This window comes from Ictalurus punctatus, chromosome 1, assembly GCF_001660625.3.
Source record: "Ictalurus punctatus breed USDA103 chromosome 1, Coco_2.0, whole genome shotgun sequence".
Taxonomy (NCBI): domain Eukaryota; kingdom Metazoa; phylum Chordata; class Actinopteri; order Siluriformes; family Ictaluridae; genus Ictalurus; species Ictalurus punctatus.
Genome location: NC_030416.2, coordinates 27,499,068 through 27,512,294, shown reverse-complemented (window position 1 = coordinate 27,512,294; position 13,227 = coordinate 27,499,068). Strand labels below are relative to the sequence as shown.

The window sequence follows — 13,227 nt, the reverse complement described above, 5'->3', positions numbered from 1 at the left end:
GATATTCATAGTCTTTGCAATTTTATGTTGAGGAGCATTATTCTGAAATTTTTCCACAAAATGTAGATGCAGGTTTTCGCAGATTGGTGAACCTCTGCCAATCTTTATTTCTGAAAGACTCTGCTTCTCTAAGATACTATTTTTATACCCAACCACGTTACTGACCTGTTGCCAATTAACCTCCAACTGTTTTTTGTTTTTTTTACTAACACTCGCTTTTCCAGCCTTTTGTTGCCCAGTCCCTACTTTTTGAGACGTGTTGCGGCCATCAAATGTCCTCAGTTCAAACATCTGAAATGTTTTCCATGTTCTATTGTGAATAACATATGGGTTTATGTGACTTGCAAATCACTGCATTGTTTTTATTTACATTTTACACAGTGTCCCAACTTTTTTTGGAATTGGGGTTGTACATCATGTGCACGGCTGGGTGCGTGTAGGTCACGTACCTCAGGAACAGATGGCACCAGGATGCACTATGAGAAGGCGGCAAGCCGGTGGAGGCAGTGTGATGCTCTGATCAATATTCTGCTGTGAAACCTTGGGTCCTAGGTCTGTACCACCTACCTAAACATTGTTGCAGACCAAGTCCCATGGCAACGGTATTCCCTAATGGCAGTGACCTCTTTCAGCAGCTTTCCGCAACACTGCAAAAATTGTTCAGGAATGGATTGAGGAACATGACACAGTGTTCAAGGTGTTGACTTGGCCTCTAAATTCCCCAGATCTCAATTTGCTCAAGCATCTGTGGAACGTGCTGGACAAATGTGTCCGATCCATGGAGGCCCCACCTCACAACTAGCAGGACTTGAAGGATTCTGTTGCTAATGTCTTGGTGCCAGATACCACAGCACACCTTCAGATTTCCTGTGGCAGCATAAGAAGGACCTACACAATATTAGACAGGTGGTTTTAATGTTATGGCTGATCAGTGTACATGTATGGTGTAGTATTCAAATTTCAGAATCATTATCTAAGTGAATTACTGAAAATATTCCTTAATAAACATGAGCATAGATGAGTTTTGCTTGAAATGCTACATCAAGAATATGTTACCTTAAATGAAGTATGATGTAGGCCTTAAAGCAAAATATATATTCAGTTAAACCATGTCAGAAAAACTAATTATGGCAGGACCTCTGCCTTTTTTCATCATTTAAATTTGTGATTTGTTTCAGATAAATATAAATTATTTATTATTTTTACAATCATAAAATACAGTATATTAAAAAATCTTTGTAGATATGGGCCTTTTAGTTCCAGTGAAGGGAAATTGTAAAGCTACAGCATACAAAAAGATTCTATACAATTATGTGCTTCCAAATTTGTGGTTAAAGTTTGGGGAAGACCTACATATGGGTGCGAAGGTAAGGTGTCCATTTAATTTTGGACATATCGTGTACTTGCTTTGCACTACAGTATCATTTCTGTTAATGCATACAAGGTTTCAAGGGAATTTTTCCCCATGTATCAACACTATTTTGAAAGCCTCAGAAATAGAATTTGTCATTTATTTGATTTTTTTGTTGATGACAGCCAAACTGGGCACCTTTATTAAAAGAATGAGATGGAGGGTTGAGAACAGGTTCTGCTTTCAGTCACTAACAGAACTTAACAGCTGACCCACTTCTCCATTTCCTCTGCAGTATGAAAATGGCAAAAACTGCTAATATATAATAAAGAACTCAAAAGAGCATACTTAAATGTTTCAAACAAGCACTTTAACAAACATATAGACCAAAAAACTGGCCAATGTACCACAGTTGAAGAAATTAACAGTCCTACGTCAAAACTGAACAGACAAATGAGACAAGAAGTGAATGATTTTCTAACATATTCATCATTATTCCCTGAGAACATGATTCAAGTTTCAATAGTTTGATTTTTTATGCTTTTTAACAGTAAAAGCTTTCAAACATGGTTAAAAGGAGAGCCTAAAATCTCATCATCCATAAACACTGATAAAGAATGCCACATAAAAATTCTTTGACATTGGACCATGACACAGCAATTCAAAAAGTCGTTATCCTCGTTTGACCTGTTGGCTTTCCTTTTGTAAGAGTTCTTGTTTCTTCTCAAAATACAATTTAGTCAAGTATTCATCTGGAGTGATACCGGCTTCCTTGAGCTCCACCATGATCTTCTCCAGCTTCCCCAAGGACTTGACACCCCTCACCTTACGGCCAGTAATGTACAGCGTGAAATGTTTAAAGTCCATGAGCTCACAGGAGTCCAACAGGCAAAGGTTCTTCACACTCTGGCTCTTGTCAAGTTTAGGGAAGAAGGTCAGGCCTGACATTCTCTCCAGCTGTGTGAGGCTCACCTGGTACTCCTTCAGCTGATGCTCGAAACCGACAGGAGCATTCGGCACTACAAAGGCGCCGAGAGCCAGCACATCAGATGAATGATCTTTCCTCGCAAGGATCACTTTGTAAAGATGAGTGGGTACGGCCACGTCGTCTTTTCCAATCAGCTGATTGAGTCATGTGTGGAACATCGAGGAAAGATTAAATCAGATTTCATTCATAAACAAGTGCTAGTTTTATTAAGAATAAATAGCAAGACTAAGCTTTTCATTCACACTTGAACAAACCGCACAAGGTGTGTCCACTGTATGTCAAATATAATATCGTATATATATATATATATATATATATATATATATATATATATATATATATATATATATATAAAATCATCCACTGAGCATTTGGAGGAAGTCATCAGAACTTCTAACACGTTCTCCCCAATAGTCCCGGAGAAACCACACTGGCAAAGCCACTTCATTCCACAAAGGCACCAGGGAAATAAGGGACGTATCTAAGCTACAGTCTCTCCTAGGGCCCTGAGTGTGCACAGATCAAGGTAACATGGCTCCTGTCGCGGCCAATTTATGATACACACTAGCCCTGGGGGTAGCTGTCTATGTCGATTTAGCCTTAACGGAAAGCCGACTCTTTCCCTGGCCAGCTGGAGTTCCTCCCATGTCTCACACAGAGCAGAGGACAAACACAAGTTTACAGCCCACTCTACAGCCACTTCAAGATCGAAACTTTTGTTAATAATATTGTGTGTGTGTATGTATATATATTATATATATATATATATATATATATATATATATATATATATATATATATATATATATATATGCCATGATGTCACTTCTAGGTGCAAGAATATTATTCTTTATTATTACATGAAGATTTATACATTCATGGTATAGATCATATGTCATCATGTCAAACTTATAAGTACTATATTAAGTGAAATAACTGTTCATTCTGCCTTCTTGTAGATTGAACACTTACTTTGTAGTCACTTGTTAATGGCACTTTGTAATTTTTACCCTTTTTACATCTTTTGGTATTTTGTACTTTACCTCTGGTGATACTTACTTACATATTGCTACCTAGCAACAAGTGAATTTCCCTCCAGGTATCAATACATCTTATATTACCTACATACATCTTATATTATTATCATTTAACACACACACACACACACACACACACATACATATATATATATATACACACATTTTATATATTATGTATATATAATATTAAAAAGTTTTATCATGGTTTTTGGGCAGTAAGAGACTACTATTATGCACACTGCCTTAAAAACTAATCAGCCAAACAACCATGTAACATCTATGTAAACCCAGTCTGCTCGGAGACATCTGGTACAGATATTTATTAGAATTCAGTTTGGGCAGCTGTAAATAGTCACTCTCAGAGTTTACACTGAAGTGTGATAGGCCTCCAAGTCTTCTGTTACAACCTCAGATATGCTTTGCTAAGACAAAACACAACTTTACTTTGGGCAAGACATACTGCGATAATACGTTCAGTAGAGTATATGAACTGCCATTGTAAAAGCACCGGGCAATGCACAAGTGTACTGCTGACATCTACTGGTCCTGTGCTGGAATCAAATCATTACACTGAAAACAGAAACTAAAAAAAAACAAAAAAAAAAAAAAAAACTGGGCTACATATTTGTGACACAAAGGTGGATAATTTAACCTGGCATGATGATCCAGAATATTTTATACATGCAATTTTACATCACATGTAGATATAGCAAACGTTTTATAGCATGATATGTTTTAAGGTTTTTGAATATAAGTCCTTTGTATGATTACAAGAAATCAGCCAAAGAGTAGCACCATTTAATGTAATTATTCAATATATTTCTATATTTTTAAAAGAATAAAAAAAAGAAGGAGTTTTGAGTTTCATTTCCATAACGCTTATCCTACACAGGGTCGCGGGGAGCCTGAAGCCTATCTCTGGGAACTTGGGGCACAAGGCGTGGGACACCCTGGATGGGGTGCTAATCCATCACAGGGCACATTCACACACTACGGACAATTGGAAATGGCCACAGCACGTGTCTTTGAACCGTGGGAGGAAACCGGAGTACCCAGAGGAAAGCCGAATTTCATTTAATGTACACAATTTATAATAAGGTCACATGCTAATTAAACACCAAGTAAACTACATGCTTAACACTAATTTACCCAACGTACCGATTTCATGAGGCCACATACTGATGAACCATATGAACTGTTAACAACCAATCAAATGTAGTTTCAATTAAACAGAGTCATTATTGTTCATCTGGTTAAATCTCGTAGTTTTTCCTCAGATAAAGGAAGTGATGATTCATGTTGCTGAAGTACTGACAATACCCATCATTTATCATATTGCAATGTATTTTATTCTCTAGATCATATTGCCCAACCCTACCTAAGGCCTAAATAAAAAAATTAATACATTTTTAAAAATGATTAACTTAGTGGGGAAAGAACTGACACCAGTTTTTACTTGTTCACCATTTGTGGGAGGAAAAAAAAAAGACTTTAATGAGTAGAACATGTACACTGAAACACCATTTGCATGGCTAGTGTAATGTCACCAGAACATCCATCCATCCATCCATCTTCTAACGCTTACTCCTTTTCAGGGTCACGGGGAAACCTGGAGCCTATCCCAGGGAGTATCGGACACAAGGCGGGGTACATCCTGGACAGGGTGCCAATCCATCGCAGGGCACAATCACATACGCACTCACACACCCATTCATACACTTCGGACACTTTAGACACGCCAATCAGCCTACCATGTATGTCTTTGGACTGGGGGAGGAAACCGGAGTACTCGGTGGAAACCCCCGCAGCACAGGGAGAACATGCAAACTCAGCACACACAGGGCCCCGGCGGGACTTGAACCCCGGGTCACCAGAACACAAGTAAAGAAATGACAAAAAGTTCTTTTTCTAATTAATTTACTTTTCCAGGACACTGTCATGAGAACTTCGCTTCTCTCTACGAGAGTGCACCATGTTCATGTACCTGATAAGAGACGGTTTTCTTTTTATCCTCTCCTACGTATGGAAGAGTAAGAGGTCCTGAAATTACCCACACATCTCTGAACCTCTCTGTCAGCTCTCTGCAATACATCTCCAACCTTAAAAGAAGACATATCTGTTAATACGTGTATGCAGAAATGTACCGATTTCTCTTTCTCCAGCTGTAACCAGATGTTGCTCATTACCTGTTCCAGAAACCGGCATTGTTTTCATAATTCTGTGGGATGATATTAGACAGATAGAAGGTCTCCACCATCGATTGCTGTTCAAAGATAAACAAGTTACACTGATATGATCGAGCACAAGCTATATTTATGAGGCTGTGTATTCTGGAATACTGAACAAAATGAAATTTCATTTAGGCTTTTATTCCTCTGTATATTAAACACTCTATAACTGCAATATTGCTGGGTTGTAAAGGAAATATATAATCTGATCTAGGCTGATTTTGTTTGACAATCACTGAGATAACAGTTTATGAGAATAAATGTTGCCTTGCCTCTGAAAATTTATTGTCGCCAGCTGGTGCCATGTGTCCTCGAGACCAGCCGCTGCCGAGGTAGTCTTCATTGTGTGCTGTGAACAGCTCAGGGACGTCAGGGTCTGGCTTGAATTTGCAGTGCTTTCTGTCCGCTTTTCCTGGTAAATTACAGTAAGTGAACAATCAAAAGTGAATTTGATTTGTTTGCTTGAAAGGTTGTCAATTTGCTAAAGTCATGACGTAGGTGAGTCATATCTGGATAAATGATACAGCCAAAGGGTTGTGGACACCTGACCATCACACCCATATGTGGGCCTTCTCCAAGCACGATGACAGTTATAGTTACATTTATATAGCACTTTTCTAGATACTCAAAGCACTTTACACAGTATGCATGTGGTGTCTGCTCAACCTCCACCAATGTGTAGCATCCCCACCTGGATGATGCGATAGTAGCCATAGTGTGCCAGAACCACACCACACACCAGCTATTAGTGGAGAGGAGAGTAATGTAGCCAGTTCAGAGATGGAGATTATTAGGGGGCCATGATAGAAAAGGGCCAATGGGGGAATTTCACCAGGACAACCGGGTTACACCCCTACTCTTTTACGATAAGTGTCCTGGGATTTTTAACAACTGCAGAGAGTCAGGACCTCGGTTTAAAGTCTTGTCCGTAAAAATAGTGCTGTTTTTACAGTTTAGTGTCCCTGTCACTATACTGGGGCATTAGGCCCCACACAGACTACATGGTGAGCACCGCCTGCTGGCCTCACTAATACCACTTCCAGCAGCAACCTTAGTTTTCCCCAGGAGGTCTCCCATCTAGGAACTGAACAGGCTCAACCCTGCTTAGCTTCAGTTGGAAACCAGGCGAGAACTGCAGGGTGATATGGCTCTGGCGACCACAAAGCTGTACAGACAATTGTACAGAATGTCTTTGTATGTTGTAGCAATACAATTTCCCTTCTGAAAGGCTCAAACCTGTTCGAGCAAGACAATACCCCTGTGACAAGCTCCAGGAAGACATGGTTTGCCAAGTTTGGTTGGAGTGGAAGAACTTGAGTGTCCTGAACAGAGCCCCAACCTCAACCCCACTGAACACCTTTGGGATGAACTGGAATGCGGACTGCACCCCAGACCTCCTCAACTAACATCAGTCCCTGATCTCACTAATGCTCTTGCTGCAATAATGAGCTTAAATCCCCACAGCCACGCTCCAAAATCTGGTGGAAAGCCTTCCCAGAAGAGTGGAGGTTATTATAACAGCAAAGGGGGACTAAATCTGGAATGGGATGTTTAAAAAGCACATATGGATGTGATGGTCAGGTGTCCACAAACTTTACGCAATATACAGGGTGCCCAAAAAGTCTCCATACATACAGTGCATCCGGAAAGTATTCATAGTGCTTCACTTATTCCACATTTTGTTATGTTACAGCCTTATTCCAAAATGGATTAAATTCATTACTTTCCTCAAAATTCTACAAACAATACCCCATAATGACAACATGAAAGAAATTTGTTTGAAATCTTTGCAAATTTATTAAAAATAAAAAACAAAAAAAGGACATGCACATATGTATTCACAGCCTTTGCTCAATACTTTGTTGAAGCACCTTTGGCACCAATTACAGCCTCAAGTCTTTTTGAGTATGACGCCACAAGCTTGGCACACCTATTTTTGGGCAGTTTATCCCATTCTTCTTTGCAGGACCTCTCAAGCTCCATCAGGTTGAATGGGGAGCATCGGTGCACAGCCATTTTCAGATCACTCCAGAGATGTTGAAGTCTGGGGTCTGGCTGGGCCACTCAAGGACATTAACAGAGTTGTCCTGTAGCCACTCCTTTGTTATCTCGGCTGGGTGCTTAGGGTCGTTGTCCTGTTGGAAGGTGAACCTTCGCCCTAGTCTGAGGTCCAGAGCGCTCTGGAGCAGGTTTTCATCAAGGATGTCTCTGTACATTGCTGCATTCATATTTCCCTCGATCCTGACTAGTCTCCCAGTTCCTGCCGCCGAAAAACATCCCAACAGGATGATGCTGCCACCACCATGCTTCACTGTAGGGATGGTATTGGCCAGGTGATGAGTGGTGCCTGGTTTCCTCCAGACATGATGCTTACCATTCAGGCCAAAGAGTACAATCTTTGTTTCATCAGACCAGAGAATTTTGGTTTCTCATGGTCTGAGAGTCCTTCAGGTGCCTTTTGGCAAACGCCAGGCGGGCTGTCATGTGCCTTTTACTGAGGAGGGGCTTCTGTCTGGCCACTCTACCATACAGGCCTGATTGCTGGAGTGCTGCAGAGATGGTTGTTCTTCTGGAAGGTTCTCCTCTCTCCACAGAGATATGCTGGAGCTCTGTCAGAGTGACCATCTGGTTTTTGGTCACCTCGCTGACTAAGGCCCTTCTCCCCCGATCGCTCGGTTTGGCCGGGCGGCCAGCTCTAAGAAGAGACCTGGTGGTTCCAAACTTCTTCCATTTACGGATGATGGAGGCCACTGTGCTCATTGGAACTTTCGATGCTGCAGAAATGTTTCTGTACCCTTGATACAATCCTGTCTCGGGGGTCTACAGACAATTCCTTGGACTTCATGGCTTGGTTTGTGCTCTGACATGCATTGTTAACAGTGGGACCTTATATAGACAGGTGTGTGCCTTTCCAAATCATGTCCAATCAACTGAATTTACCACAGGTGGACTCCAATCAAGTTGTAGAAACATCTCAAGGATTATCAGTGGAAACAGGATGCACCTGAGCTCAATTTTGAGTGTCATGGCAAAGGCTGTGAATACTTATGTACATGTGCTTTTTTTTGTTTTTTACTTTTAATAAATTTTCAAAGATTTCAAACAAACTTCTTTCACGTTGTCATTATGGGGTATTGTTTGTAGAATTTTGAGGAAAATAATTAATTTAATCCATTTTGGAATAAGGCTGCAAGCGCTGTGAATATTTTCCAGATGCACTGTAAGTCTCCATATATAACACTTTTTAACAATGTCTTTAACAATGTCAACATATGTCTTCCAAAATGTTTCACACTTAGTTTATATATATATATATATATATATATTTTTCAAACTTATTAACAACTTCAAAAAAACTGGAAGTGCTGCAGACCACCCGAGAAGCGCACGTCCACGAACATACACCGTCGAAGGCACAACCGACGTAGAGCTGGCAAACACAACGCCCCTGTATGAAGACTTTTAGGACACACTGTAGTGTATTTCTACATATTTGGACCAATTAACCATAAGAGAATATGAATGTTCTATGTATACGTATGTAATTTTTTAAAATTAGTTATCAATACATATATATCAACTATAATCATTTAGTAATTTACTGAGTCCTGGCTCTACATGCTCGAATGATTTTTGGCAGAGGTTTCTTTATCTTTTTTTGTGTATAAACATATGTATATACACATTTGTATTTTTTGCGTTTATTTTTCTTTTCATTAATACACAGTGTGAAACCAAACCAAAGAGAAACTCTGATCAAGACTCGGTAAACAGACTACTAGATGAGACTGAATACAAGTGAAACTGATACTTTTGGTTTTGTGAGCTAATTAGTTTGGTTTATGACTGTTCATAATTAAGCAAACCAAAAGCACATTGGACGAGAGTTGTGGACGAGGAGACGAGGCTGAAAATGAATTGCTTAGAAAAATGGCCAGCATTGACGACACAGCTGGTGCTAAATAAATGAATAAATAATCAAATAAAATAAAGCATTTTGAATACCGTATCCAGGATTTATGTCCTTCAGCTCAAATTGCGCCTCACAGATCAGTTAAGCAGGCTCCAGCCGCAGTTTGGTTGATTCAGGGTCAAATCACACTGTTAAACCGCACTGGAGTTCAACTAAAAGCGAAATAGACCAGCTGTCTCGGGCAGTCTTATAATGGCTGCTTTGATGAGATTGCTACGTTCGTATTTGCCTGAACAAACCAGACTCATCATGAAAACTCACCAGGGTTCGATTCAAACAGACTGAACGAACCCTTAGAGGTGCAGGCCAGGTGAAACTTTGCTAGTACACTAAGCTTGCTGCCAAAAGAGAGACTTCACTATGGATTATGTCTTACAAAAAGACAGTCACGTTTCTGAACGTGTTTGTTGCAAATAACAGTGACAAACCCAACAAAGAAAGAAGACGTCATTTCTTCAACGGTGCAGACAGACCTTTGTACTTTCTTTCCATGACCATTTCCATATTATTCAAATGCAACCTTGTCTCATAATAAAATACACAACGCCACCCCTTAGTGCACTCTGGCCCCGCTTCACCACATTTCTTTAGATTTTTGTTCATGTTACGCATGCTGGTACAGTCAGACTCAAATGAATAATGGCTTGAATTCAATTAGAAACAGGTTTTCTGCTGTCCAGGCTGTAGGAAGTCTTTCAGGACACTCAGGGAGCTTTCTTAACCATGTGTGTGTGTGTACGTGTGATATATATATATATATATATATATATATATATATATATATATATATATATAAAAACTAAGTGTGAAACATTTTGGAAGACATATGTTGACATTGTTAAAAAGTGTTATATATGGAGACTTACAGTGCATCTGGAAAGTATTCACAGTACTTGTGGTGTAACACAACTTACCAAGTAGTTTTTCATCAGACAGGTGTTCAGCCACCCATCTCGGTGTCCTTCGGCTCTGATCGTATGACAAAATGTGGTTGGTGTAGTATCTGGCCTCAGCACCATCCTCAGGGAGCCCATAGAGCTTAATGAATCTCTGTGCTGTACTCTCTGTGGAGAAAACACACACACAAAGGGGGGGCGAATGGGGGGAGGGATGGGGGAAAGATGGGAGAAGGGAGGGGGGATAGATGGGTGAGGGAGAGAGGGGGGAGGAGGGGGAAGGGGAAGAGGGGAGAGGGAGTGGGGGAGAGGGGAGAGATGGGGGGTGGAGGTTGGGGAGAGGGGAGAGATGGGGGCGGAGGTTGGGGAGAGGGGAGAGATGGGGGCGGAGGTTGGGGAGAGGGGAGAGATGGGGGCGGAGGTTGGGGAGAGGGGAGAGATGGGGGCGGAGGTTGGGGAGAGGGGAGAGATGGGGGCGGAGGTTGGGGAGAGGGGAGAGATGGGGGCGGAGGTTGGGGAGAGGGGAGAGATGGGGGCGGAGGTTGGGGAGAGGGGAGGGTTTACTGGCTAAGTTAAATCTCAACCTTGCTCATACTCACAAGAGTCATGTTAGGCAAACATTGGCTGGATCCCAAAAATTCCCAATAGAAAGGTAGTTGACTATGAAGTAGTGTCTTCTCCGCCCTAAGTAGTGCGTTACTCGTCCATTAGGGAGCCGATTGGAATACAACCACCCTTTAGTCAAATAAAAAAAAAAAACTTAGCTAACCAGGAGCATCAAGAATAGCACGTTTTAGTAAAACTGCCTAATATGTTAGTTTGTGTTAGTCATGCACTTGGGAGCTACTGGCTTGGATCATGTTGAACGTTACTGTTAACTGTGACTCTCTGAAACTGCTAGTTAGATAGCATAGATAACAGTAAACAGCTAAACCATAGTTACTAGCGATAACGCGACAACACCTAAAGCTGTACCTAAACCAAAACGGCTACTATTCAGATATTAAAGAACCCAATTGACTTCTGGAGCGTGTTGCTCTATATAATAAATAAAACAGTAGCTGAGTAGCAGGTTATAAACGTATGTAAGATGCTAGCTTGTTACCTTTCTCCTGAGTGGACTCTTCAGGTCGAAGATACAGTTTCACTGCTGCCACGCAAGCGCCAGTACTGACAGTAACTCCACACACAAAACCACCAAAAAACCGCACAAACTTAAAACCAGAGGCCATTCTCTACTAAATATGAAGTGAAATTGCGCTTTTTTTGTTTTGTTCCCGAGCTAACTTGCTCTATGTTTGACCGAGGAGACGGATTTCCTTACATCGCCATCTTGTGGCGTCAAAGAAAAACTACACACCAGTTACATAGCTGAGCCAAGTCTCATTACTCCACACCACTGACACTGGCTAGTTCTTCACTTAAAAGTATCTAATATATGGTCGAAAGTTCAAATAAAAAACAACAGAAACCCTCATAGAATTTATAATGGTTTTAATGGTTATAATGGGAATTGTACTGGTTTTAATGGTCCCTGTGTGTGTCTACTGGTAATTTGTTGCCTTCTATTGGTGGTATGTTATATCTAGTGGATACCATTAAGGACCAATAATGCTAATTGTAATAGTTTTAATGGTTAGCTGATGGTCTGTAATGGTATTTGTAGTGGAAACCATTAGACTTTCTTTTTTGTTTTGGGTTTTTTTTTTTCCCCAGCAATGTTCACCACCCTATTTCCACAAAGTTAGAAGCACACAATTGTATATGATGTGTTTGTATGCTGTAGCATTTCACTAGAACTAAGGGGTACAAACCTGTTCCTGTATAACAATATTCCAAGGTTTGAGTGGAAGAACTTGAGTATCCTGCGCTGAGCCCTGACATCAACCCCACTGAACATCTTTGGGATGAACTGGAACGCCGACTGCACCCCAGACTTCCCCAACCAACATGAGGAGACAAAGCAGAGGTGCACTTTGTAGATATACAAACTGCTGACTGTTGTTCACAGTTTATAGCAAAGGGCTGTTGATGAATTCTCCATGTTTGATTGGTCAGAAATTCATTTTCTCAGCAGCTCTGCTTGCAAGGTTTATATTAACGTCCTTGTTCTATTAAGTTATTATACAACAGTTACCTCTGGTGTACTAATTTGATTAAACAAGTGTTGTTCCAAGAGTGTTGATATTTAGTATAACAGCACTGGGAGATTGCGCTGTGTGAATCACTCTGCTTGTCTGAAATTTAAATCCTAGTAATAGTTTGTTACATTGAAATTATTCCTACACTTACTATGAGCTGTAAGTCAGTCTGTGTATTGCATAGCAACACACAACACTCTATCCATTTGTGACTTTATTAATTTCTATCAGTAGAGGATATTACTTTATAGAATTGTTGTATAAAAGCAATATCACACTTGCGATCCTGCTGTTGTACTGAATATTAGAACGGCTGTCATTACCTGAGGCCAAATCAAAGATGTGATGATATTTAGTACAACAGCACTCTTGCTTGTGTGATAATTGCTTAATTGTATCTACAGTATCTATATTAACAATGTACAAAGGTACTTAGAAGGGAATGTGTCCCACAAATATTGTATGAGGAGACTTTATTTGACATTTTGGAAGGAGTCTCTAATATCGGTGCTTTCAACAGTCAGATGTTAAACTGTAATATTAGGTTTTCCAACACAGGGTAAACCTAGGGTAGGGGTGTGCAATCTTATTCACAAAGGGCGGGTGTTGG

General features: G+C 40.4%; 1 protein-coding gene across 1 annotated transcript; it reads right to left on the bottom strand.

Moving 5' to 3' along the window:
- Positions 1–1,497: 1,497 nt before the first annotated feature.
- On the bottom strand, positions 1,498–11,821 carry LOC108271400 (exo/endonuclease G). The gene is made up of 6 exons (XM_017478988.3): positions 11,582–11,821; positions 10,495–10,644; positions 5,880–6,019; positions 5,566–5,642; positions 5,364–5,478; positions 1,498–2,473 (listed from the first exon to the last, which is right to left on the bottom strand). The coding sequence occupies exons 1-6, from the start codon at positions 11,706–11,708 to the stop codon at positions 2,024–2,026; spliced, it is 1,059 nt and encodes a 352-aa protein (XP_017334477.1). The 5' UTR covers positions 11,709–11,821; the 3' UTR covers positions 1,498–2,023.
- Positions 11,822–13,227: the final 1,406 nt, after the last annotated feature.